The sequence below is a fragment of the Argopecten irradians genome, chromosome 5 (assembly GCF_041381155.1).
Source record: "Argopecten irradians isolate NY chromosome 5, Ai_NY, whole genome shotgun sequence".
NCBI classification, from domain to species: Eukaryota; Metazoa; Mollusca; class Bivalvia; order Pectinida; family Pectinidae; genus Argopecten; species Argopecten irradians.
The window spans coordinates 26089188-26114605 of record NC_091138.1 but is presented as its reverse complement, the minus strand read 5'-3'; the positions used below and the strand labels follow the sequence as shown (position 1 = coordinate 26114605).

The window sequence follows — 25418 nt, the reverse complement described above, 5'->3', positions numbered from 1 at the left end:
GGATAGCCACAATCAGCAAATGTCACTTAAGACTACAAACATATATGATATTAGTAAATATACCAGTATTTTCAGAAATGAGTATTTTCGTTTTCGTGCAAAATACAAATTTCAGATACATAACAGGTTCTTCATATGAAAAGAAAATGACATTCTAATTATTGCAAAAACATATAAATCAATCTATCACAGTATTCTTCAATCAACACCAAAGGTCTGACTATAGTAGAATATACACTACATGTCATAATCATAATACAAAATAATGAGAATAACCATCATATTTTAGAAATTCTAAAATCAACATATATGTAATTAATTGCACTGATTTATAGTGAAATGTGTTCAAGCATCTGGAATGGGCTTTCGGATTGTTCACACCACAAATGTTGTGAATAGTTTCAATCAGTTGTATATGCGTTTATCGACTCAGGAATGGTCAAAGGTCAAACCGTAGGCAAAGTTTAGCTCACAGCGAAAATCTAACTGAGGGCGCGACATACCTGTTTTGGCTGTTACACATTAAAAAATTTGAATGATCCTAAAGCCTATTTACGACACTTGAACACATTTCTCTATAATATACCTTCACTGATTCCTATAATCAAATCTATCATTTTCATCATCTTCATGAAAACCCTACCTCAAGTAAAGATCAAGTGTTCTTACTGACAATCGTGCATTCATATACGGTATACGTTTTAAACAATAATTTGCAATTTTTTTTTAACTCGAGCTTAAGCTCTCTTCCAAAAATTACTTAGTCCTTAATGCAAACAAAATCTTACAAATCATGTTTGACCATATCAAATGCATACAACAATAATACCATGACATGGTGTTCAAGTCAAGGTGTTCCAACATATCCCTATATCTGACCTCCACCTCTGAATTTCGAGTTTGAATCCCACGTGGAGCAATATGTGAGTTTAGATGTGGGTAATGTGCAATTTACTACAAATAGTCCCATATTCCGGTGATTGTGATGTCACAAAAATTATATCAAAAGATGTCACAGAACAGCAAAGCTCGCCTAATCAGAAGAAGTTGATGTTCAAGTATTTACTATTTAAACATGGAAATATGGCAAATTAACAGACTCAAAAAAAAAACCTTAAGGGCCCCAAATTGGTTGTATTATCACGTTCAGCATCCATACACATTAGGAAAATAAAATCATAAACATTTATGATGACTTAAGCTTAAACAATAGACAAAATAGAAACTTGCTCAAAAACTTTAACATGGAAATATGACAAATTAACAGACTCAAAAAAAACCTAAAGGGCCCCAAATTGGTTGTATTATCACGTTCAGCATCCATACACATTAGGAAAATAAAATCATAAACATTTATGATGACTTAAGCTTAAACAATAGACAAAATAGAAACTTGCTCAAAAACTTTAACATGGAAATATGACAAATTAACAGACTCAAAAATCCCCTAAAGGGCCCCAAATTGGTTGTATTATCACGTTCAGCATCCATACACATTAGGAAAATAAAATCATAAACATTTATGATGACTTAAGCTTAAACAATTGACGAAACAGAAACTTGCTCAAAAACTTTAACGTGAAATGGGACGCCAACGCTGACGCCGACGCCAACGCCGGGGTGACAACATTAGCTCCCCCTATTCTTCGAATAGGCGAGCTAAAAATTACATCAAAAGATGTCACAATCACTGAAAGGTGGCACTAATCGGCATTTACAGAATCGTTCAAATTTTGTTTTAAGCTTTAAATGTATATTTAAACATTTATATGTACTACATCAACTGTTCAAGTTTAAAAAGAATTTTCAACTTCTTGGTGAGTTAAGAAGAAATCTTAATAATTAGATGTTACAAGCTCTTGTAGGAAGCAGCAACACAATGCTGTTGCTTTCAGACCTAATTTCACTTTTTGCTATAAATCAAAATTAAGATGAAGTCCAAAACCACGGTGGATCATTCAATATGCATATACCTACATGTTGTTAATGTTCAATTAAAATATCACACTGCACAAATACCAAACAAGTTCAGTAAGGTACAAAAATTTACACATAAATGCAACAATATTCCAATATTAATTGGTACCTTTTTTTTTAATTTAGATTCTAAATACAAGCTGTTCTAATGCAAATCATTATATGCAAACGATAACCCATGATATGACTTGGGGCTCTACACCATTCTGAAGTAAAAAAGAAACTAATCAAGTCTTTTTGTCAATAAACCATCCTTATTATAAGTTAATTAAATTAATTAAAGACAAATACATGTATAGGAATATCTTGAATCATATATAATTTCATTTTTTCCAGTACCAAAACTTTGTAAGCAAAAAAAGGAAAACCTATTGCACATACTATGATGGTTTATTATAAAATATGATAGGTGAAAGTATAGTAAATATGATGGTTCAGCTTGCCAAAAAAACCAACATAATGTCAGCTTTATTGACGATGGTATGATGAACTCAAATGTATTTTGTTAATATAGCAGCTCATTAAAATCAAAATGTGCATATATTTTTTTAGTATTGATCGATGTAAAATAAAACCTTACAAGAATTTTTGTACATTATTTTCTAAATCATTGCTCCCTGTTTTTAAGGATATAAAATGAAAACTTCTCATTTTAGTCATTCTAATTGATGGGCACCTAAATCAATAATTCCATCAAAAATAAACAATACACGGGTGTAATGCTGCTATAGTGTCACTTCTGTTTCATCCCTAGGTCTGCTGCAGATTCTCTGTGATGAATTCCTTCAAGGACTTGACAACATCTTGTATCTCGTGTACCGAGTCTAAATGACTGTAATTCAGGAGTATTTCCGAGTTCCCAGAGTTTTTGATAAATACATAGGATCTGAAATAAAAGAGATAGTTACTTTATAGATAAAAATATTTCATCACAAAATCAGTCAAAGTCTATGACAGCTTTTCCGCATTTAAATCATTCTGAATTATACCAAACAAACCTTTGTAAAGCGACATATGATCAGAAAGGTAATTAGGCTTTAACGCCCATTTAACCAGCATGCTAAAAGCTAACTGTAAGGAATTTAGGCTCCTTCTTTAATGAGGAATATGTTCTTGAATTCTTATCAAAATTGATTCTGATGACCTTAAGGTCAATCTTGTAGGTAACCTTTGGATGTTTTTAATCCCAACATTCCAAGTATCTGGATATCTTTTGAAAAATTGTTCAAATGCATTAGTTATCACTAGCATGATTGATTGATGGAAGATAGCCTGACGACAGACCATACTCTTCAGTATAAGCTGACTTGCCATCAGACTTAGGGCATATAAAAATTTCAAGAATGACACAATGTGCATTCTTACAATGTTCTCAGTCCTAGAAAACATTCCATCTTAGCAAAATACAAATTTTAACTACATATATTTTTGTTGTATTCGGCACAGATGTAAAACTTTTAGAATTTCATCATGTACGGCGATTCGGCTAACCTACTTCCACGGCAGAACCTTGTTTGAAAGACGGACATATTTGCAACAGTGAAAGCATATTTCAGATTAAATATGTATTATGTTTTAATAAATGGTAGTGGATTAAATTTATACATGGTCAGTGTCTTAGAGTATAAGCTATATATTTGGCTGGGTCGGAAAAAAATGGCAACTCAAATATATTTTTTATTACATTTTAAGCCAATGATCATGTATTCCTTATACCTTCTCTTGAGGGTGTGAATTGATTGCTTCACTGAGTCACAAAAACCTGATGACACAATAAACTACTCTCAAGATCAGATAACTCTGCATTAGGCAAATACAGAAGAGTGTAAGAAGTAACACAAGTCCACTTACTTATATAATGCATAGTAATCAGCCTCCGCCTGGATAAGTAGTCTCTTCAGTGTGTTAATACTTTGGATGTACTGGAAAATAGGATGATCAAATAAACAAATACATTGGGTGATCTGGTGGTGTAGTGGAAAGGTAAGGGTCACCTGCCCGATCACGTGGTTTTCTGCAAGCCATCTTGTTTCCTCCCACACTATAAGACCCCTCACACTCTTACATTCGGGCCATCGAGAGTGATTTGCATAAGTTGTATAACTTGTTTTGAAATCAATGTAAAATAAATAGAAGGTTTTTTTATTTATTCACAAATACATTGATTGCAATGTTAAATAATTGCTGAATTTTAGCCTAAATTATTGACTAAACAAGGACATAGTCATTCAGATCCCCCACCAATGGAGATATCAAAGCTGAAGTAAGTTTGATTGTGGAGACTTATGAGTATGAAAAAAAACAGGAAAAAGGAAGTTGAGCTCAAGAAAGATGGAGTATAATTCAAGTAGAGCGGGGCTGCAATAGTTGAATCAGGTATACAGCCTTGACATTTATATTAGACTATATACACAAAGATGGGTGGAGTTTTGCAAAGTAACATTTACCATTTACCATGATATTTTCAGCAATGTTTCCATGGTAACGGAAAAAGTGCAAAAAATGAAAACCTAAAAATAGCAAAAGGTACTAATAGACCATAAAAAGAATGTGTCTATGAAGTTTCGTGGAAATATCTCTGCTGGTTTTAGAGTTATGCTCCGGAAATGAACCTGCTACAAAAATATGATATTTTCAGCAATGTTTCTATGGTTACAGAAAAAAGCACAAAAAATGAAAACCTAAAAATAGCAAAAGGTACTACTAGACCATAAGACTAATGTGTGTATGAAGTTTCGTGGAAATATCTCTACTGGTTTTAGAGTTATGCTCCGGAAACCATTCGGACGGACGGACGGACGGACGGAACCCATTTGTATATCCCCCCCCCCCCCCCAACTTCGTTGGGCAGGGGATAATTAGGCACTGACACATCACATCTGATAACAACTAAAAATCATCTACTCATGGCCATTTTCAAATGGCCATGCACGCATATATTAAGAAAGTCTAGTTATTATAGTCAATTATCACAGGGACATCAGTTGTGCTAGAGTTGTATAAACATGTGTATCATAACTTCTTGTTTCTCTACACATGCAGAGGAAGTTGGCCAGTACCACATAAAAGTCTTCAGCTCAAAGAAAGATAACTCCAAATTAATGTCAACATTGTTACATTGCAGATTTGATCCATTTGGTAGAAGATAAGATAAATTCCTGAAATGTATTTACCGAGATTCAGAATGAAAAGGTCTTTGATCAATTTATAACCTTAAAGCTTGACACATCACCTTTACCTTCAACAAAAGATTTGCCATTTCAACTCTATACCTCTTTATGACTACATACCTTTATCTTAAAAGCCTCCAAAACGTGTCTGATTTGACTTGCTCTGTGGTAGTCAGTTTTGTTAAAAATTTTACTCCAATCTTCACAGAAGGTTGTGCAAACTACAAAAACAAGTACATAGAAAAATTCAGAAAATCCTATTGATAAACATTTTTGATTTAACACCTACACTCACAGATACTTTTTTAATGCCAGATGGGAGGTAATTCAAAGTGATATGTATTTAATTTCCCCAATTTTCTAATCAATGATTTAATAAACAAAGTGAACAAGAGTTATTGGAAAATTTAAGAATAACATTATAGAGGAGTTTTTCTCGCTCCCCCTCCCCTACTCAACACCAGACTTTTGGAACAACACCATGGTATATACCACAGGATACCAACCTTCAGGAGAACATGTGACCTCGTCCTGCGACAGTGTCAATGTGAGTGTCTGTTGAGGAGCACTAGTACACTCCCCCAGGTCAACCAGTAAGTCTAAACTCCCAGTTGATGCGGGACTCACTCCACGCTTTTCCTTGTCTGTTTGCTTTAAAATCTCCGACAGATTACAGGCATGCAGGAACCTTCAAGTAAAGAACAAATCATGGCATGGCGTGGTTATTTTGTGACTTCTGTATCTGCATGTCAATGTGTAATTGTTATTTTTCTATTTAAATATTTTAATTAAAAATGTCATGAAAATTATTGTGTATTCGAAATGTTTTTTGTACTTGGTTTTAATATTACCGTGTATTATTGAATTACTGAGACTTTAAATGCCAAAAGTGAAAAATATGGGTACTATCTAACTGTGATTTTGATATTCATAAAACTGAACCATGTGAACAACTCCTTAAAATCAAATAGCTATCGGTATGCTTTATCATCAATAGAAAGTTTTGATATTTGATGTACAAAATTTAGATGAGTAAATTAATGTACCTTTTTAAATCATGCTGGTGCTGTTCCGTCATGCCTTTAAATTCAAATGTGGCATCCACTAATGCCTGAAAATTAAGTTTAAATCGTAATTAATTCAAAATATGATGAAAATATAGCTTACAAATCAAAATGTTTGAGCTATAACTGACAACACATATAATAGTAATTGGATATGTTTCCATAGACAATATATAGCTGAGCATTGTTATTTGAAATTGTTTAACTCAAAGACTTTCTGTTCATAACAACAAATTTTGTATTTTTGCTATAGAGGAATACTAAGATTTAACATTGAATTTGTGTAGTTTTACTGCACATTAAAACTTTTCTATTTACTTCATCAAGCCTTTATTCTAAACAATTGTTGTTACACATAACTGACATTAACCCAGCATTTTTCTTACTAGATTCATAGTATCCTTACCCCATAGAGAATGTACTTTACACTGGGCCCGAGTAATTTCATACATCGACAGGTATAGTCCATGGTCACCTCACACCAATTCTCCAGGTAGGCACGGACAGAGGTATTGATGTTTGTAAGCTACAGAAACAAACAATCAATACTTAAGAAACATCACAGAAAAACTTTACAAGCATGCTAGCAATCAATAAATGGCAAAGGATGACATGCATCACTCACGTGTAAATCAATCAAGATCTCATATTAAGATTCTATTATGAATTTTGAAAACATGAAAACTTTCAAACTTATAGAAATATCATGATGCATTTATACATCAAGATTTTATCTTCTGATAGAAGAATAGATAGGTGATGAGTCTATCACTACATTAATTTACCTGGTAGATACCGTAAATACCTACATTTGTATTATAGGATCAAAATATTTCATTCAATTTTATTGCAATTCATATTACCCTAGGATTAAAAGGGGAAATAACTAACAGCTTGTTCAATATTTATATTTCAATATTTTGTTTTTAGTCAGCAATATCAAAATGAATACCTTCAATGTTATGTTATCATGAGAATGAGCTATGGTATTTGTATCATAAACTTTAAACAACTTTTATCAACATTTAGTATATTCTATGCAGGTGCTTTATACCAGTTCCATTCATCAGAACTATTGTTGCTATGCATATTACACTGTAATATTTGGTACATCATATATTATACATATACTTGTGATTAGATAGAGTTGGAGTATACAGTATATCAATGACAAATTTCAAATAAATGGCTCCATTGTTATGCTATCATGAGAATGAGAGGTTTTTGTAATGTATACTGACAACTTTTATCAACACTTCGTAAGCATGTGCTTTATACCAGTTCCATTCATCAGAACTTTTGTTGCTATCCTGTAACTGTGTTACCTGTACTTTACTGTCCTGTGTAGTTGGTCCTCCTTGCATGCTAGGATCACAGCAAACCTTGGTTAAAGTAGGAAGGCCACACGTTGTAAAGAAGCCAAGCATTAAATCATAATATACACAGAAGCAGAAATACTATGGTCAAATTACTAATAATGGTTATTCAATTATTGAGTATATTGTTGTAGAATTACTATAGTACAGATATAAACTGGATAATGTTGAAGCTATAAGGTACATATCACACCGTAGTATTTGTATTATAGGTACATCATTTACTGACAGTAAATACATATACTGTGATTTGATAGAGTTGGAGTGTACAGTGTATCAAGGATTTTGCATAAAATTAATAGAAGAAATATAAGCTGTAGCAATAAATAATATTTCAACTATACAAGTACTGATTAGCAAATAATATTTCAACTATACAAGTACTGATTGGCAAATAATATTTCAACTATACAAGTACTGATTGGCAAATAATATTTCAACTATACAAGTACTGATTGGCAAATAATATTTCAACTATACAAGTACTGATTGGCAAATAATATATCAACTATACAAGTACTGATTGGCAAATAATATATCAACTATACAAGTACTGATTGGCAAATAATATATCAACTATACAAGTACTGATTGGCAAATAATATATCAACTATACAAGTACTGATTGGCAAATAATATTTCAACTATACAAGTACTGATTGGCAAATAATATTTCAACTATACAAGTACTGATTGGCAAATAATATTTCAACTATACAAGTACTGATTGGCAAATAATATTTCAACTATACAAGTACTGATTGGCAAATAATATTTCAACTATACAAGTACTGATTGGCAAATAATATTCAACTATACAAGTACTATTAGCAAATAATATTTCAACTATACAAGTACTGATTAGCAAATAATATTTCAACTATACAAGTACTGATTGGCAAATAATATTTCAACTATACAAGTACTGATTGGCAAATAATATTTCAACTATACAAGTACTAATTGGCAAATAATATTTCAACTATACAAGTACTGATTGGCAAATAATATTTCAACTATACAAGTACTGATTGGCAAATAATATTCAACTATACAAGTACTGATGGCAATAATACTATACAAGTACTGATTGGCAAATAATATATCAACTATACAAATACTGATTGGCAAATAATATATCAACTATACAAGTACTGATTGGCAAATAATCATATCAAATATACAATTATGATTGGCAAATAATAATCAACTATACAAGTGCTGATTGGCAAATAATAATCAACTATACAAGTCTGATTGGCAAATAATATATCAACTATACAAGTACTGATTGGCAAATAATATATCAACTATACAATACTGATTGGCAAATAATATATCAACTATACAAGTACTGATTGGCAAATAATATATCAACTATACAAGTACTGATTGGCAAATAATATATCAACTATACAAGTACTGATTGGCAAATAATATTTCAACTATACAAGTACTGATTGGCAAATAATATTTCAACTATACAAGTACTGATTGGCAAATAATATATCAACTATACAAGTACTGATTGGCAAATAATATTTCAACTATACAAGTACTGATTGGCAAATAATATATCAACTATACAAGTACTGATTGGCAATCTGTTTCTCTACCTATTTGCAATTGTGACACATTTAACTATTTACCTTTAATATTAGTGATATTATATCTACTATAAGAGTGTTTTTATTACGATTTAGATATCAAAAACCTGGATTTCATTGCGAGAATACTTGTTATAAACAGTGGTTTATTGCACACAATGTAAATGTTTTTACTGTAAATTCATGATTTTTATTCAACTCACTTGCAGTCCTTTAAAATAGACGAAACTAATCAATCACATATTTACCTTGAGAATTTTTGAAAATTTATCTTTGTTGCATGTGTGTATTAGGCAAAACTATGTTATATTTTGGTATTAGAAAAGCAGAATTGAGACTATTATTGAAAACACAGCATTACTAAATATACTTTAGTAAGTAGCAACAATTGTACTTGCCTACAAATATCCGTGTGAAGCAGTAACAGGTGTTTTCTGGTTATCTAGCATCTAACAGTTGAAAGTTCTACTTCTGAGACTATACATGTTATAGACACTCTTGTTGTTCTATAAATAAAGTTAATTTGTGTTAACTACTAACCTGGTCATCAAGATATTTCAAAACGCCTTTACAGTAGACATCTAATTCATGCTGAAAGGTTCTGCAGTTAAGACAAAAATGTTGCTACTCTTGAATCACTAGAGCAATAAAAGGCAAAAATATTGTATACTAGTACATTATTTGATTCATTTGCATATCAAACTTGTTGATGTGTATGGTAAACACCTAAGGAAATGCAAACACAATATACTAATGTATCAAATAACAAATGGTCAAATAACAAATGGTGGTCAAATAACAAATGGTCAAATAACAAGACGCCCCAGAGGCCTTGACGGTCACCTGAGTGCTTATATAGGGTACTAATTTACCTTGCAATAATGTCAATATAATTATAGCTCGATCCACTCCCCAGAAGGCAACACTGAATGCTGGGGTCATATAATTGACAAATTTTGAACAGGATCAAAAGACCTTTTTTATCTGTGAGAGAGTATATTTGTTTATACTGTTTCTTGAAGTTTAGAAGAAGATTTTTGAAGTTAAAACGGTTACATAATGGTAAAACTTTTTTGGCCCCTTTTGGTCCTGCCCCTCAGACACCAGCTGGGTATCAGTCAGAAAAAATTTTGTCGAGGGTTCTACTGCCATCTTGTACTGATAATTCTGACATTTGACTCAGTTCCTATAACAAATGATCAAATAGTTCTCAAAAATGTGTTTTCCCTATATACACTTAACGCCATCCCCAGGGGAAAACGTGAGACCCCAGGGTCATATAATTCACAATTTTTGTAAAGGACCAGTTACCTTAAGACCTGTCCATTTTTCAAGAGTATTTGATGCTGCCATTTCCAGAATATCAGAAGAAGATTTTAGAAATTTTAGATTACTTGACCCTTTTTGGCCCCATCCCTCAGTCCCCTGGGGGTCAGTCATGGGAATTTTGTTAATAGGATTCAATGACCATCTCATACTGATCATTCTGACCATCTCATACTGATCATTCTGACAACATTTGACTCATTTCCTGTAACAAATGATCGAATAATTCTCAATGAAGTGTTTTCCCTATATAAACCACAGTAAACTTGACCCCCTCCCAACGGGGAAACACAAGACCCCAGGGTAATATACAGGTCATTCACAATTTTTGTAAAGGACCTTAAGACCTTTCTATCTATGAAGACTTTGTCTCAGGTGACCTAAAAAGAACATAGGAAAACCCTTATCTTTTGAACTACCCTGTATGCCCTGTCAGAGTAAGATTTTTTTTCATCCCAATTCAAGTGAGCAAAGTAACATTGAATTATCTCCCTTTTAACATAGAAGAAAAAACACCATTTTATGAAAGGATATTGGTCCAAGTTATTTTTCTGAAATGCTGTGAAGCAAACAATATATTTCCTTTGCTGAGGATCTGATGTGCTGTCGTCGTTGACGATCAGTTGTTTATCCTCCACATTCTCCAGCATACAATAGTAACAGGAGAAGCTGGTCTTCACATCATCATCTGACCTGTGGAAAATATCAGGGTTTTATTAGTTTATAACGTCCAGGGTCATGTAGGACAAGTCAGGTTTATTGGTGGAGGAAAGCCACAGTAACCAGAGAAAAATCACCGACCAGCAGTCAGTAACTGGCAACTGCCCCACATGGGATTCAAACTCGCAACCTAGAGGTGGAGGGCTTGTGATAATTTGTCGAGACATCTTAACCACTTGGCCACCACGGCCCCAGGGATTGGAAAATATCAACGACATTGTTCATAAGCATACAGTGCATATCATGAACATCTATGCATCAAACAGTTCTTAAACAAATACAATAATTTGATGGCATTTCTTGTTTTCTACATTTCTAGTGATTGTTCGATAAATCTTTTTAGTAATTTCTTGACATTATACATCAACAGCAAACAATAACAAAATCATCTTTTTTCATTAAGTCATGTGCCTAATATAAATTGGATCAAAAAATATTTCCAGAAATAGCTAACAAAGTCGTACCATCAATAAGACTTAAACTGGAATGTACTTGGTTCCTTACCTGCATTCCATTGTAGATATGGATCCATTATCACTATAAACTAAGTTCTTTGCTAGTTTCTGACCAAGGAACTTCCGAAGTTCAGTTTCAACTGATGCCTCCAAATCAGTAGATAATACAGACAGACTAGGTAAGGTAAAATGTAAATGTGAATTACAGATATGAATTTCAAATTGCAATCACTTTTATGGTGACTTAGTAACTTTGTTTTGTGTTTTGTTTTTAGGTAATGAATTTTTCCATAGCAACTTCATTCATTAAATTTCTACTGTACCTGAGACAGAAACAGTTTTGTGGCAATTTCTTTTCTTAAATTTAAATCATCCATAGTATATGTCAAAATCAATCATATGTAAAATATCAGTTCATTTATGTTATGTTACAACATCAGGGAAACAAGAAATTAACACAAACAGATCTACTTGAGATGCAGATTTTACTGCTGTATGATAATAATGAATTACCTGATGCTGCTCTCATTCTGGCTGGCTTCTGATGTTATACTATCAGTCTCTGAATTTTTGTCTTCTCTAATTAACAGAATGTGAAAGGTGAGATATCAACATCATTACAATGAGTACATTACTGTACGTGTATATATGATGAATTCAAGAAATCAAAATTGCAAACAAATTCACTTCAGCATTAATGTCGCTATTTTTTAATTTTATTGGGATATGAAAAAAAAATTATTTGCAAACTGTGTGAATCCGCGTAGCAGATTCTCACAAAAGTTTCCAAACAATTTTTCTTTCCATAACCCTATAAAATTAAAAGACAGTGACATCAATACTTATAATTAATTTTCTACTCTATTTGATAAAATGAAGTATGTTTAAATGTAACATTAAAGTGGTTTTCCAAGGGATTGTTTTTTCCGAATCAATACGCAACGTCAATGTCTCTATTGTGACGTCACGATAACGTCAGGTTTTCGCGCCATTCTAGGATTTTTTTTCATAGCAGTATGCAAAAAAAAATATTGGCCAATCAGAAAGCCAGATTTGGTATGAAAACAAAGAAAAATTAATTATAATTATATGTAAAGCTTCAGTAATATTTATTACACCTGTGTATCCATTTCATACTATAAGGGTCAAAGAAGTAATATCAACAGGATTTTCCAGATGACACAGGATCACATCAAATGTAAGTCTGTAGTTCTAACCGTGTGGACAAAAAATTGTCAAATTTTCGAGGAGATCTGCCCCTTTATCAAGACACACAAAATGAACATGATTACATAATATGATACGAACAGTAATTCGGGACAATGAAAATAGACAAATATTAAGCAGCACAATGGAGCACAATTAACCCCTCGGCAAGTGACAGTCGAAGGCAAATCTACCAACTTGTAGCCATGATGTTCGGCAGAACACTATGTTATAAGGGGTGACTGGAAAACGTGCCACGTGTGACGTCAAATGTATGGCGAAATTCATATGTAGTGCTCATTTGTATAGGATACAAGTTTAGTCACCTTTCTTCCCGGTGTATGCAATGGAGCACAATCCTAAATTTAGTCGCATTTTTACGGGGTAGCATATGCAAAGGATCAATAAAGCGTAGAAACGAACGGGAAAATACTGCAAGTAAGGATTAGTAATTGAAAAGCGAGTGATCAATTGATGTCAATTTGTAATATATATAATATATATTTAACGTTCGTTAATGCTTTTTGGATAGCGGGTCTGTAGACAGGTAATCCAGAATCTCTCTCTTGATTGATGCTTGGTTTGTGTCCAGTAGGAAGAGTGCTCAATTGCAATCACCTGCATGTCTTTCCAACTATGGCTGGGTTAGTTGAAATGTCTGGCATTTGATATTATATATATATATACATATCTTAAACTAGGAGAAAAAATTAACAACTGGGCAATTATGAGATCAACAGAGAGTTTCGTGTGGTTTATTTACCAGGTACAACAGATATGAAATATACCACAATTACCTTATCCAACCCCATACCTATAAGCGTAGCTTTCCATTTTTTAGGCTTCCATTTCACTTACTTTAAATTAAATGCAAACTGAAAATATTAAAACTGTGTTGGTTTCCTTACTGATGTCTTTTGCAAATTAGTTTATGACTACTTTGTAGAATAAATTTATGAAAGGCAAGTCCAAATTTGTTTCTATTAAACGCCCTCTTTGCTTCCTTTTTAAGGCGCTTATTGGCTCAAATACGGTATACCTCTCCTTGTGCTATATGTTCATACTTCCTGTCTGGAAGAATTTGAATCAATTCATGATTTCCATAATAAACTTACTTGTGTACATTACAGTAATAAAGAGCAAAATGTCTGCCAAAATCGTGTTCTTTTTTCTCCATGTCTGGAACAGCAGACTTCTCCTATCAAAAAATGAATATGCAAAGATTACATTACCATGTAGAAGTAGGCTCACAACACCCAAAATAAACCTGTTAAATTACTTAATTAATTCAATCATTAACAGCAACTAGAAGTTTGCTGGCTATTTGATATTCTCATTTATAACTGAAATAAAATAACAAAACAACAATGTTTTTGCATTTAGACATCGCAAAAGAGGGCCAAATGAAAAATTGACAATGCACATAGAAATAACTAATTTAAGATAAAAAAAAGGGTAATATTAGGTATTAAATTGTCCTAATTAAACTTTCTGATGGCTAAATATACATTTATAGAGCTAAAGGGACAGTATATGTATTCATGTCAAGTTCCAAGGTTAGGTAAAAAGAAACATTCTCCAGCATGAGACATGACAAATATACTGACCAATAATCAGTAAAAGAGCATACTGTATAGGCTGGATAAAACACACTGTGCAAGTCACCATAACAAGCTCCATTAACACTACTTACAATTTAATTTTGATTTGAAAAGTGATTTTGTTTATATCTATATTTTATATACTTATATCTCAATCAAAGACCCTCAATACCAATGGCCAAGTATGTAGTGTGGTACTTATAATGAAGTATGAACCTTCAGCTGGGTGACAGAAACCATGCTTAACACTTGGCTTTCTATTATATGTGAAAAGGCCATAAAGTACAGTCACACACTCCTTTTATATAGTTACATATTATTATTTATTTTGTACGGTCATCCTCAATACTCCAGGGGTTATGCTTTCAGTATTGTTTAATTCATATACATGTAAATCAACCCTGGACTCATAGCAAAGCTGAAGACTCTGTTAGCGACAACAAATAAGTACTTAGTAGTGAGTTTGGTTCTTTGATGTACACCAAAAGAAGTGAATAATGGTACATTCTGATTGTAGTTGACTCACTCTCTGTAATCTTCAAAGGAAGTTTCTGTTGGCATGGCCTTGTGACTGGTCTGCCTTCAGTGTAACTATGAGATAGTCCAGAGATGGATGTAACGATAGTAATAGTAATCCCTGGGATGTTGAGGATGCAGTATTATATGATATTATATAGCACTTCTATCTATTCAGATACATGTATCAATCTATAAATCCTATCTTATGACTAAAATCCATCCCAGACCACTAATGGTAGTGTTCTAAAATGGATGGAATTAAAAAGTTTATCAAACACACTTTTTTATCAATCTTCCTAGAGTTGTCATTCATTGCATGCATATTCTAACATACACCCATAAATAATACATAACAGTCGTAGAGACCAAAATGTTTAGTAAAAGTAAGCCTTAGGCAACTATCAGGCAAGGATTTATACGTCATGTAACTTCAACTTCAATCCTTGGCTATAGAGTATAGGCTATACAATTTTATCAGCTGTTATTGGATCATGGATTCAATCATGATCAAGTCAATTGTTACAAATGAAACCAAAAATTTAATTAAATATCATTGTTCTGGTAAGACAGCACTGCCAGACTGGGAAGAGCTGTTTGTAGGTTACAAATCCAGACATTGCCACATCCTGTGATCAGATGTCGGAGTCAAGTATCCATTAGTATCAGGAGAGGAGGGGTAAAATATCATATCAGTTTTAGCGATTATTAACAAGACAATGTATAGAGAGTTTTGGGCATCTTAAACCAATCCACAAACTAACACTAACGTCAGAAGTCGTGCTTGTGTTTTCTTCTGACCCGTTTCCTTCCATTAGTCCAGCATCAACGTTATATTGACGCTTAACAAAAAGAAGACAAATAATCAAAACGTTATGGTGACGCCGATTTCGTCACAAAGCGCCACCTGTCAACAATGAACACGTGCGGATTTATAAACATCAACAATAACCTGTCAAAGAGAAAGTATCCGTCAGTGCATTGCTGTATTGTGTCTTAATTTTATAAACCTGACGAATACCACCACTTAATAAGGAGAAGACACTAAGAAGCAACACCAAAACTCACGCGTGGAGTACAAGAATACGGAATTTTTAACGAAACCATTTGCGTCGTCTGCTACACATCGGATCCGGAAAGCAGACGACAGTTTAGAGTGATGGCATGGACTGGAAGATTTTCTGATTTTGATGGAATATCTCAAAACGTTCCAGACCGCAGAGCAAAATATCCTAGAAGTGACAACTTTACGAATTCGACTGTGACAAAACTAGAGGATTTACATCCTGGAGTAACAAATCCTGTACGCCTGTAGATTTACTAAGATTAACATAATAATTAACGTACTTTTCCATTTAAAATGTATTTTTTCAACAATGTGTCTCCCATAGTTATTATTGTAGCGGAAAATATAACCCCTTCTGGAAGTCAGTCAGAAAGTGATATACGTATCTTTTCCGCTACAACTGTAGATACAATGTAGGTCTCACATTGTCAGATTTTAAATATAATTTCTAGAATCATTCTTGAGGGATCTTGTTAAAAATCGAAAACTTCTTTATAATCAAAATTAATTTGCTTTCTATATGATATATCTTATGATGTGTATACAAAAATATATCAATCGTAGCCAGGTGTATATTTAGCAGGCTGGTAAGTCAAATACCCACTATAGACTAATATGTATTATGTAGTATTGAGAATGAGATTAGTCCGTGTTGTCGGTCAGAAAAGTAACAATGGTACCAATCATCAGTTACCATTTGTAGAATTATCATTTACACCATTGGATGGCTATTTTAACGGATTTTCCATACCAATGATGACATATTTGTCAATGGGACCAGCAGTAAACCAATGGTGTGGTATTGAGAAACAAAAATGGCAAACCGACAACTGCTAGTACAATACCGGTAGCAGGGGTGGTTTTGAATCAGCAGATGCATTTCAACAATGTGGTTTTCCCCTTTTATGATAATTGCCAACTTCGCAACTATATAGTGAATTTGCGAACTTACCAATATCGACAGGCAGATCATCCGAAAAACAGTTGTCGCCGGTAATGGTTATTTTGGTTGACATTGGCACCATTGGTATACCAGTGGTAAAAATGATTTTTTATCAATGGATCTACTCTGAACTTATGACGTAGTCCGCTTAACTTGCCTATTTTATTAGTCTTTTTTTTATTACTACTGTATTACTTGTTTTTGCCTTCCTAATATATATTAGGCATTAAAAAAAAACCTAATAATATAGGCAGGTTTAGCGGACTACTACCGAAGGAGTTAAATTAGGATAGCAACTATGATAGATCAAATGTGACTTACCACTTTGCTCAATAATTATTACTATAATTTTCCACTTAGAACACATGTCTTTTTTTTTCAAACGTCTTATCTTGTATTTGCCAAATATGCATCTCGCACTACTACTGTTGTAGCGGAAAAGATATCACGTCAGAAGGTGATATTTTTTCCGCTAAAACAGTTGCTCGGTCTCGCAAATAAGATTTTTCAAATGATTTGAATTTCTAGAATCATTAAGAGATCGTTTAAAACCCCATGACTCTTTTTGATGCGTTGATGTGTATTTTATGGTATAGCACGCTAGTGAGTCAAAAACCCACCATAGACTACACATAATGTCATTGAATAACAGAGAAAATACACATATTATCTTTCCTGTTGAGTGCCTTGACCAGGAATCGAACCCGGATTTCCGGTTTGAAAAACCACGGCTCTACCGACTGAGCCAAAGAAGCATGCTCCGTCAGCTGAGTGACAGAGAACTACAGCGTAATAAAGAGATTATCCAGTGTGCGGTCAGAGAAGTAACAATGGTTCCAATGTTTTTAATCAATAGATACATTTCAACATTGTAGTTTTCCCCTTTAAAGTTTTATGACAATTACCAACTTAGCTAGCCGAACTTATCAACCTGACAGAGCTTTAGACCATCTGCAAAAAAAGTTGCCGATGATAATTTTGTTGGTTGATTATTTTTATCATCTACTCTGAATATTTTTATCATCTACTCTGAATGCACCCATATGTTGAGTCTTATCAACCTGATCTAACAGAATGTGACTGACCAGCGTGCGAAATTATTATATGGATCTGATATATTGTAGGTTGTTCTGTTTTTCAGACGGTTGCGGGGATGATTTTGACGAAGGATACCCCGAAATGCATACAAAGCAAGAAAAGTTAGCATACACTCGAGCTTGGTCGTATTCCTGTATTGACATTCTAAAATATTGATAGTTTGTCTAGATTTATAATACACAACATTTCACAATGCAAATTTAATTTCCTTTAAATTCTTGATAACATATGGTTTCTATATTTTGAAATGAAACTTCTACATTTGTTAATTCAAAAGTGAACTACAATAGAAACTTTATAGCATGTAACCCTTTTCTAAAATCAGAAAAAATGTATTGCACGATAAATAAATAGATAAATATATACATGCATGTATAAGGAAAGAAAAAGACGAGAAAGATAGATTTTAAAATGTTTAAAAAATAAAAAAAAAAATAAAAAAAAAAAACTAGTACTAGTACGTTATCGGACATTCACAGCCCTTCTGTGCATGCTAATATTTAAGATTATGTTTTACATAAATATTTATTCTTTAAGTAATACTTTATAATACTGATATTATTTCCCTTTCTGAAGACCCAGGCACCGAGAGGTACTTGATGAGTTTTGTCCTCAGAGATTCACCATCGTGTTTTGTAAATGTCACGTGCTGGGGGACAGAAAATGGAATCAAAGACATAGCAACAAAGTTTTCCATTTCAGATATTGGTAAGTTACATAACTCTTGTAATTAGGACTTACTTATTTTGAAGTTCATTTACTAATTGCGTTGAGAAAAACGTTTTACTGATATAACAAATACCATTCGTGGTATTTGGAATCGTTTTTACAGACTCATACTTTAATACTTTCTCTATTCAGTCCAACTCACCAATGTGCAGGTTCAGCCCAAGTCGTATGACGGCTATGACGACAAGTTCAAACCTTCAACACCTATGTAAGTTATGGTGTAAAGTGAAAATGTAGCATGTTTGAAAGTTAGGTATTTGTCGCCTAAAATACACAAATACAAAAGAAAATTAAAAAAAATCTTTAACAGAGTCAATAGACTGTATTCTTTCATACCTACAAAATGTACACGTGTAATAATGGCTGGTCCAGGGCTACCCACGCAATAAAGCCTCTTGAGGTCACGGCATCAACAAAATCTCTATTTTCTCGGTAAAATTTTAACATTTTACTATAAAAGATGCAAACAACGGAATTTGTGTGAAAAATATCACGTAATTTTTCATGTATGGAAAATTGACTTCCAGTCGTGGATTTCTTCGAATTTATTTCAGAATGGCGGGATATTATAGTTATAAAATTACAATAAAACGTCGAGGTATGGAAGAAAAATACTTTCATAAGTGAATATGAAGGATAGGGATATTCTACCCTCGGGATCACAAAATGTTGCAAAACCCTCGGCAAGCCTCGGGTTTTACTACATTTTGCGACCCTCGGGTAGAATATCCCTATCCTTCATATCCACATATGAAGGAGTCTTATACATTATGTCATTAAATAATGTACACTTGTACTTTGTTTTTCAATTTTTTATCATTATCGTCATTGATTAATAAGGTTAAATAGATATGAAATGAAATATAGATAAGATATATAGAAAATGCTACATTGTATTACAAAAATGCCAATAATGCTATACAGAAGAAATTATCAAACCTATTGAAATACGTGTAGGAAATTATTTTGTTGAAAACAAGTTTTATGGACACTGTTTTGCGCCAGTTTTATAAAATTGATTCTGACTTATATGCCAATAGTTCTCGTATTTTTATTTATTATAGGTCGTTCAACATAACGTTTAGTGAAAACCATTCAAATATAGATCATTATATGGGACCGGAGTCTGATGTTTTTCGTGGACTTCAAAATGTACCAATCAAGGCCAATAACGACTATTACATTCTGGAGGATGTTATCGCACATGGCCAAAATCTAAGCGGAGAACACATCAACCTCCTCACAGTCGTCAAAAAGGTTATTTTAAATACACTTATATCTTACATGATTGGATATTATATACAACGAAACTTAGACGGACACCACAACCTTATTATATTCTATGGCAACATTGTTGCAGTCCAGAATTAAATCTAAATAAAATGCTGCCATAATATACCGTAGGGATATGCATTTGATATCTTATTCAAAACCAACTGAAAACTTTATCAAACTCTCTCTTCAATTATCTAAAGTGCAATGAGTTCCGATATGCTTTCGTTTTAAAACCTGATTTTCTGTCAAAACCAAAGTTCTTATTATAGAATATACAGTTGTAAATGCAGAGAATTGCTGGCAAAACCTTTCTAGCAAACACCTTAATCACTGTCACAAAATCACGATGGGGTACTGCATGCACGTGTTGATAATTTATGCATAGTTTTGAAATGATAGCTATCCGGACTGAATCAATTTTTATCTATGGATATCATCGATACTTATTCAATAATCTTCCTTCAATTCTAGATCGGACCAGCAAAGGACATCATTACCAAAACAGGAAAGAAGACAAGGAGATGCGAACTGAAACTGATGGATGAAACATGTCCCTCTTTTGCACTCATTTTGTAAATTTTAACAATACATATTGAAAACATAATCCAGAAATAAAATTAAATATTAAAAATGTATATACCGTGCTCTTGACAAAGCGCATTTCGATCTAGTGACAATTCCCGTCACCCGGACTACCATATGGTTGCTTGGAGATGTAGCCATGCATACCTAGATCTCCCCATAAATATGAAACTAGAAATCATTCAAAGTGTTCCAATAGTAGATAAATATTCTTAACATCTTAAATGAAATATTAATTTCATATTACCCGCCTTGATCTTATTCCCTTTGTTTGAGTTTCTGCTGGAGCATATGTAGCCTTAGCTCCTTATCATCTTACATTCTGATTAATATTGCTATATTTTGTGTATGATCAAATTCAGAGGTCACATGTACACTTTCTTTATTCGTATATGTGTTTCTTTGTCTTTATGCTTCTTAATTAATTAGAATGCTGTTTGAACAACAAGCTTTACTGATGTTGCCAATGAAATTGAAGATAAACTTAACGATTATAAAGTATACGTATACGTATTTGTGAAAAGGAAACTCTCATGTCATAGAAATAAACTTCTTTCCAGATGGGATTCGGATATGATCGACATTGCCCAAAGTTGGGCTCCACTAGATACAGGTAATAACGGTCTTTGTATATTTCATATTGTTACATACAATATCACATTTCAGTAAAAGTATCAAAATATATTATGACCTAACATTAATCATTTGCATTGTGTATAATGAGAAGATAAAACAATATCATTATTGTAAAGAATATTTAAGATGTGTATATTAAAAGCATTTGATTATTGTTTACCGTTATTTACAGTGCTGTTCATCGCTGATGTTCGAGTATCATATGATGACTTCCGATCGACCATGGTATCTACTGCCGACTCGAAGACAATATTTACCGTCAATCCAGGTAATTCTAATCAAAATCTTTATTGTATCTATAGAGGTTCCAATCTGCTAAATAATTTGAAATATGTTACCTAAGCGAATATCTGTAATATTCTCTTTAAGAAATTTTGTCTTTGCAGTGTAATTTACTGCATTAATGTTTGGTTTGGTAGTTTTGGAGCGATTGCTAAAAAGGTTTAGTACCAATTACATCCAAGTACAAAATGTAGTATCGGTTAACTCTGAGAATTGTAGTATCGGTTAACTCTGAGAATTGACGTACCTGTATATGAAGTCACACCTATTGAAGGTGCATATTTCATTTTCTCAGCATAAAAATGATATAAATTTAATGAAAGAATAAACAAATGTTTTGGATGAGCTTTCATTGCCACGTGTATATTACTCGACATATGTTCTTACTTAAGACACACTGGAAGCTAACAGTTATCGACAAACATATGATCTTACATATGATCGATGGACACATTAAGACACACTGGAGGCTAACAGTTATTGACAGACATATTTTCTTAATTAAGACACACTGGAGGCTAATAGTTATTGACAAAAATATGTTTTACTTAAGACACACTGGACGCTAACAGTTATTGACGACAATTTCTTACTTAAGACACACTGGAAGCTAACAGTTATTGACAAAAATATGTTCTTACTTAAGACACGCTGGACACTAACAGTTATTGGTAAACATATGTTCTTATTTAAGACACATTGGAAGTTAACAATTATTGACAAACATATGTTCTTACTTTAGATACACTGGAGGCCCACAGTTTGTACCAGTTTGCCCACTCTCAAACCTTTGACGTAGAAGACGGAACATCAGGACAATCGGATCCGCCATGTATCGAAATTTATCAATAAAACTTAATATTGATTTTTGATAAGGAAGATTGGTTTCCACAGAAAAGATTTTTCTTAGAATATTGCTCGTTAATTTATATAGTAGCCAATTTTGTTTCTTTAGACAAATCAATGATAACAGATGGTATATACTACATGCTGTTGCATTGCAATCCACCTCTTGATAGATAATTCGAATCCATCATTCGTTTCTCCGCGAACATTGCATTGCGCCTTAAAATGACGTAGAGAGGCCCATTTAAATCTTGACATTGCATTAATCGTAACAATATGAAATGAATCTTGAATAGGTCTTAAGGTTTAACGTATGTATTCAGGTCATTCGTTTCCTGTCATAGTAAAAGAAGAGGTTAATTGTTTGTTATCTAACATCACCTCACAATAAGTTTGACCATTCTTAATCACAAATGTAGAAATATTTTTGGTCCAAATTTTACTCTGATTCTATTACCAGACTGACATTTTCGCAAGTTTCAGTCTGATGGCTGTAGAAACGCAAATCTGTCGAAATTGGTCCAGAGTAAAGAGTGTCACAATCTCTCCAAACAATCATTATAACCATGAATACTTATTTTGCAGTGGAGAATATCACGGATGTCTACACAGTGTCTCAGCTCATTAATATGAAGAATGACAGAGCTGACCAATGGAAACCCACAGTTTACGGAGTACTATATGTTTGTCTGTCACAATTTGATGTTGACGGGGATACCAACCGAGTTCTCAGATACAGATGGTAATATCGACTAATTAATATTTTCTAAGAATCTTACTTGTATGGTATCGATATGATATTTAACAAAACTAAGCCAGCATATTGAAAAATAAAGACAACATTAATTGCACTTTTCCCGCGACTCCATGGTTGTAGATAAATAAACAATTACTATAAAAGCTAGTCATGATCTCGAACACACTAATCTGTCGATAACAAGACATTATGAATGTGAATATACACTGGTGTTTACCTTCATGGATATTACAGGGGCTGCTATCACTGTCGTTATAACGTCATACGACAGTGACGGTAGCCCCTGTTACTCCATAGTTGTTGTTATGGTATTTATTATGTTTTAAATTCCAGTGAAAAATGCAGACAAACAGTGACAGAAAATACTGGATTCTTCTGTAACAACTCGACCTGTAGTAATGGTATACTGAACGCATTCTCATCAACTGTAGACAACACACAACCTTCAGTAGAGTATTCAGTGTCAGTATCCTGGTCCGATCATACAGGGACCATCGACTACTGTCATCTAGATGGCGAGGTTGCACATGGAATGATTGGCATTAAGGTATTAAGCTTGACCTAATTCAATTTCTATAGCTGTATTACTTTGACCTTCCCTCGTAAGTTAAACCATTAAATTTTTCACCTTTCATATTCCCTATTCAAAATTCTATGCAAATTCTTTCCAATGAATATAGATACCTATACAACTTTTTCTAAAGTTGATAGATAATTTAATACTAAAGAAACTTTTTGATTATAACCCTTTTGAACATTGTAATTGCAGGCTGAAGAATATGCACAAATTTCGTCTCAAAGAAAAACAGAAGTAAAATGGAGTCATCTATTAGAGAGACGCAAAATACATTTCAAAGTAAGAGTTTTGATGTATTCCAAAACGAAATATACATGTACTTTGATTTAATAAATAATAATAGAAATCTGTCAATTTCTGCGACACTGTTCTTCTGTTTCACCAATGATATTACAAAATCAACAAAAACAATTATTTTCACTAATGCTCTTATCGTTTTTCATTTTTGTTGCATTATTCTCTATTAATACTAAAGTTATCACCTTTTCTTAAATAGTAATTGATGAATTTTACCTGTGTCATGAAATTGCTAACAGAACAAACCTTTCACTTTCAGATGAGTCGGTCTGTTGGAGAATCGGGCAAAGTATTCCTGAGAGCTTTATCTTGCCAGCCAGTTGGTACTAAAGATTTACAATAGACTCTACAGCAGTGACTCTGAGTCAATAGCACACAAGTTTGTGATGATATGGTTTTTTTTCTGTATGTCGCAATCAATAATAGTTTTCTTTGATGTGAAAAGAATGCCCGAAAAAGCAGCTATAAAGCAAAGCATGGCAACATTCCACCAACTGATTTACAGTAACTTGTGAAAGTAGTTATTCTACATGTTGTATTTGGTCAACATTTATCCATATACATATCATAACATCTTGGATTGTCATACCAATGGATTTGAGAAATTTCATTCATTCAATAACCATAAAGGAGAAACGAACAGAAAAGGATCATGAATAGCTTGGAAACACCGAAGGAAAATGAATTGTAACAAGTTCACGAGGACACGGATATCAGCGGCGTTATGGTTCTATCTATTGAACCAATTTATTGCTCCGATCAATCGCCATCATCCATGGAATACCAGGTTCCGATGTCAGGATATGTAGAAAAACTGGCAAGGAACCTTTTAACCAAATGATTTGTTTTAGACATTTTACAAAGAAAAACAAACTTACTGATAATTGTCGAAAGAACCTGAAGTAAATGTGCATCGTTATGCTTACCAGTAGTTTCCTCGTGATTTTTCAAGAAATACAAATGTACGTGAGGAACAGATAAAAGCAAACGTAACCATGCATCAGCATTGCCCATGACATTCATCTCAAATGATTATGAAAAATTGATATTCAAAGTATGCTTTCGGCTGTTTTGTCCGAGAATCGTCATGTAGCTTTAAGGGATGGCAGGGTTACAGATAAATCTGATACGAACGAGATCTAAAATACAAACGAAAATATGAGTGGACGGAACGAAAAGACCAGAATTCGGGAAATAATTTCAATAAATTTAATTTTAAATGGACCTTAATAATATACATTTATTAAAATCTCATACTGTGCACCCAACAGGGATTTCTTACCAACAAGTTGTACAACAAATCATTTCAATT

General features: G+C 33.1%; 2 protein-coding genes across 4 annotated transcripts; one reads left to right on the top strand and one right to left on the bottom strand.

Annotated features, from left to right (window-relative positions):
- Positions 1-1019: 1019 nt before the first annotated feature.
- LOC138323357 (protein Njmu-R1-like) lies at positions 1020-15910 on the bottom strand. Of its 2 annotated transcripts, XM_069267936.1 has the most exons (14): positions 15789-15848; positions 15029-15093; positions 14017-14099; positions 12209-12274; positions 11745-11870; positions 11055-11213; positions 9735-9792; positions 7537-7593; positions 6618-6737; positions 6194-6258; positions 5654-5835; positions 5268-5368; positions 3829-3899; positions 1020-2863 (listed from the first exon to the last, which is right to left on the bottom strand). In XM_069267936.1, the coding sequence occupies exons 3-14, from the start codon at positions 14076-14078 to the stop codon at positions 2728-2730; spliced, it is 1203 nt and encodes a 400-aa protein (XP_069124037.1). In that variant the 5' UTR covers positions 14079-14099; positions 15029-15093; positions 15789-15848; the 3' UTR covers positions 1020-2727. The 2 variants fall into 2 exon arrangements, with proteins under 2 accessions (XP_069124037.1, XP_069124036.1); XM_069267935.1 differs by lacking the exon at positions 15029-15093 and having other exon boundaries at positions 1021-2863; positions 15789-15910.
- A 25-nt stretch (positions 15911-15935) lies between these two features.
- LOC138323355 (meiosis-specific with OB domain-containing protein-like) lies at positions 15936-25031 on the top strand. 2 transcript variants are annotated; one of them, XM_069267933.1, is made up of 13 exons: positions 15939-16321; positions 18169-18226; positions 18702-18833; positions 18987-19062; positions 19919-20111; positions 20601-20701; positions 21272-21324; positions 21520-21615; positions 22372-22461; positions 23061-23217; positions 23566-23779; positions 24002-24088; positions 24366-25031. In XM_069267933.1, exons 1-13 carry the CDS (start codon positions 16178-16180, stop codon positions 24447-24449), a joined length of 1485 nt encoding a protein of 494 aa, XP_069124034.1. In that variant the 5' UTR covers positions 15939-16177; the 3' UTR covers positions 24450-25031. The 2 variants fall into 2 exon arrangements, with proteins under 2 accessions (XP_069124035.1, XP_069124034.1); XM_069267934.1 differs by lacking the exon at positions 24002-24088 and having other exon boundaries at positions 15936-16321.
- The last annotated feature ends 387 nt before the right edge of the window (positions 25032-25418 follow it).

Bases quoted from the DNA above. Each gene is read 5' to 3' on its own strand.
- LOC138323355 (XM_069267933.1), top strand. From the start codon at position 16,178: ATGGCATGGACTGGAAGATTTTCTGATTTTGATGGAATATCTCAAAAC. The intron at 20,702-21,271 runs GTAAATTTTAAC...ACTTCTTTCCAG, and splicing joins CCCTCTTTTGCACTCATTTT to ATGGGATTCGGATATGATCG. The intron at 23,218-23,565 runs GTAATATCGACT...TTTAAATTCCAG, and splicing joins CGAGTTCTCAGATACAGATG to TGAAAAATGCAGACAAACAG.
- LOC138323357 (XM_069267935.1), bottom strand. From the start codon at position 15,833: ATGGAAGGAAACGGGTCAGAAGAAAACACAAGCACGACTTCTGAC. The intron at 12,275-14,016 runs GTAAGTTTATTA...TCTGTTAATTAG, and splicing joins TATTACTGTAATGTACACAA to AGAAGACAAAAATTCAGAGA. The intron at 6,259-6,617 runs GTAAGGATACTA...CTTAATTTTCAG, and splicing joins TAAAGTACATTCTCTATGGG to GCATTAGTGGATGCCACATT.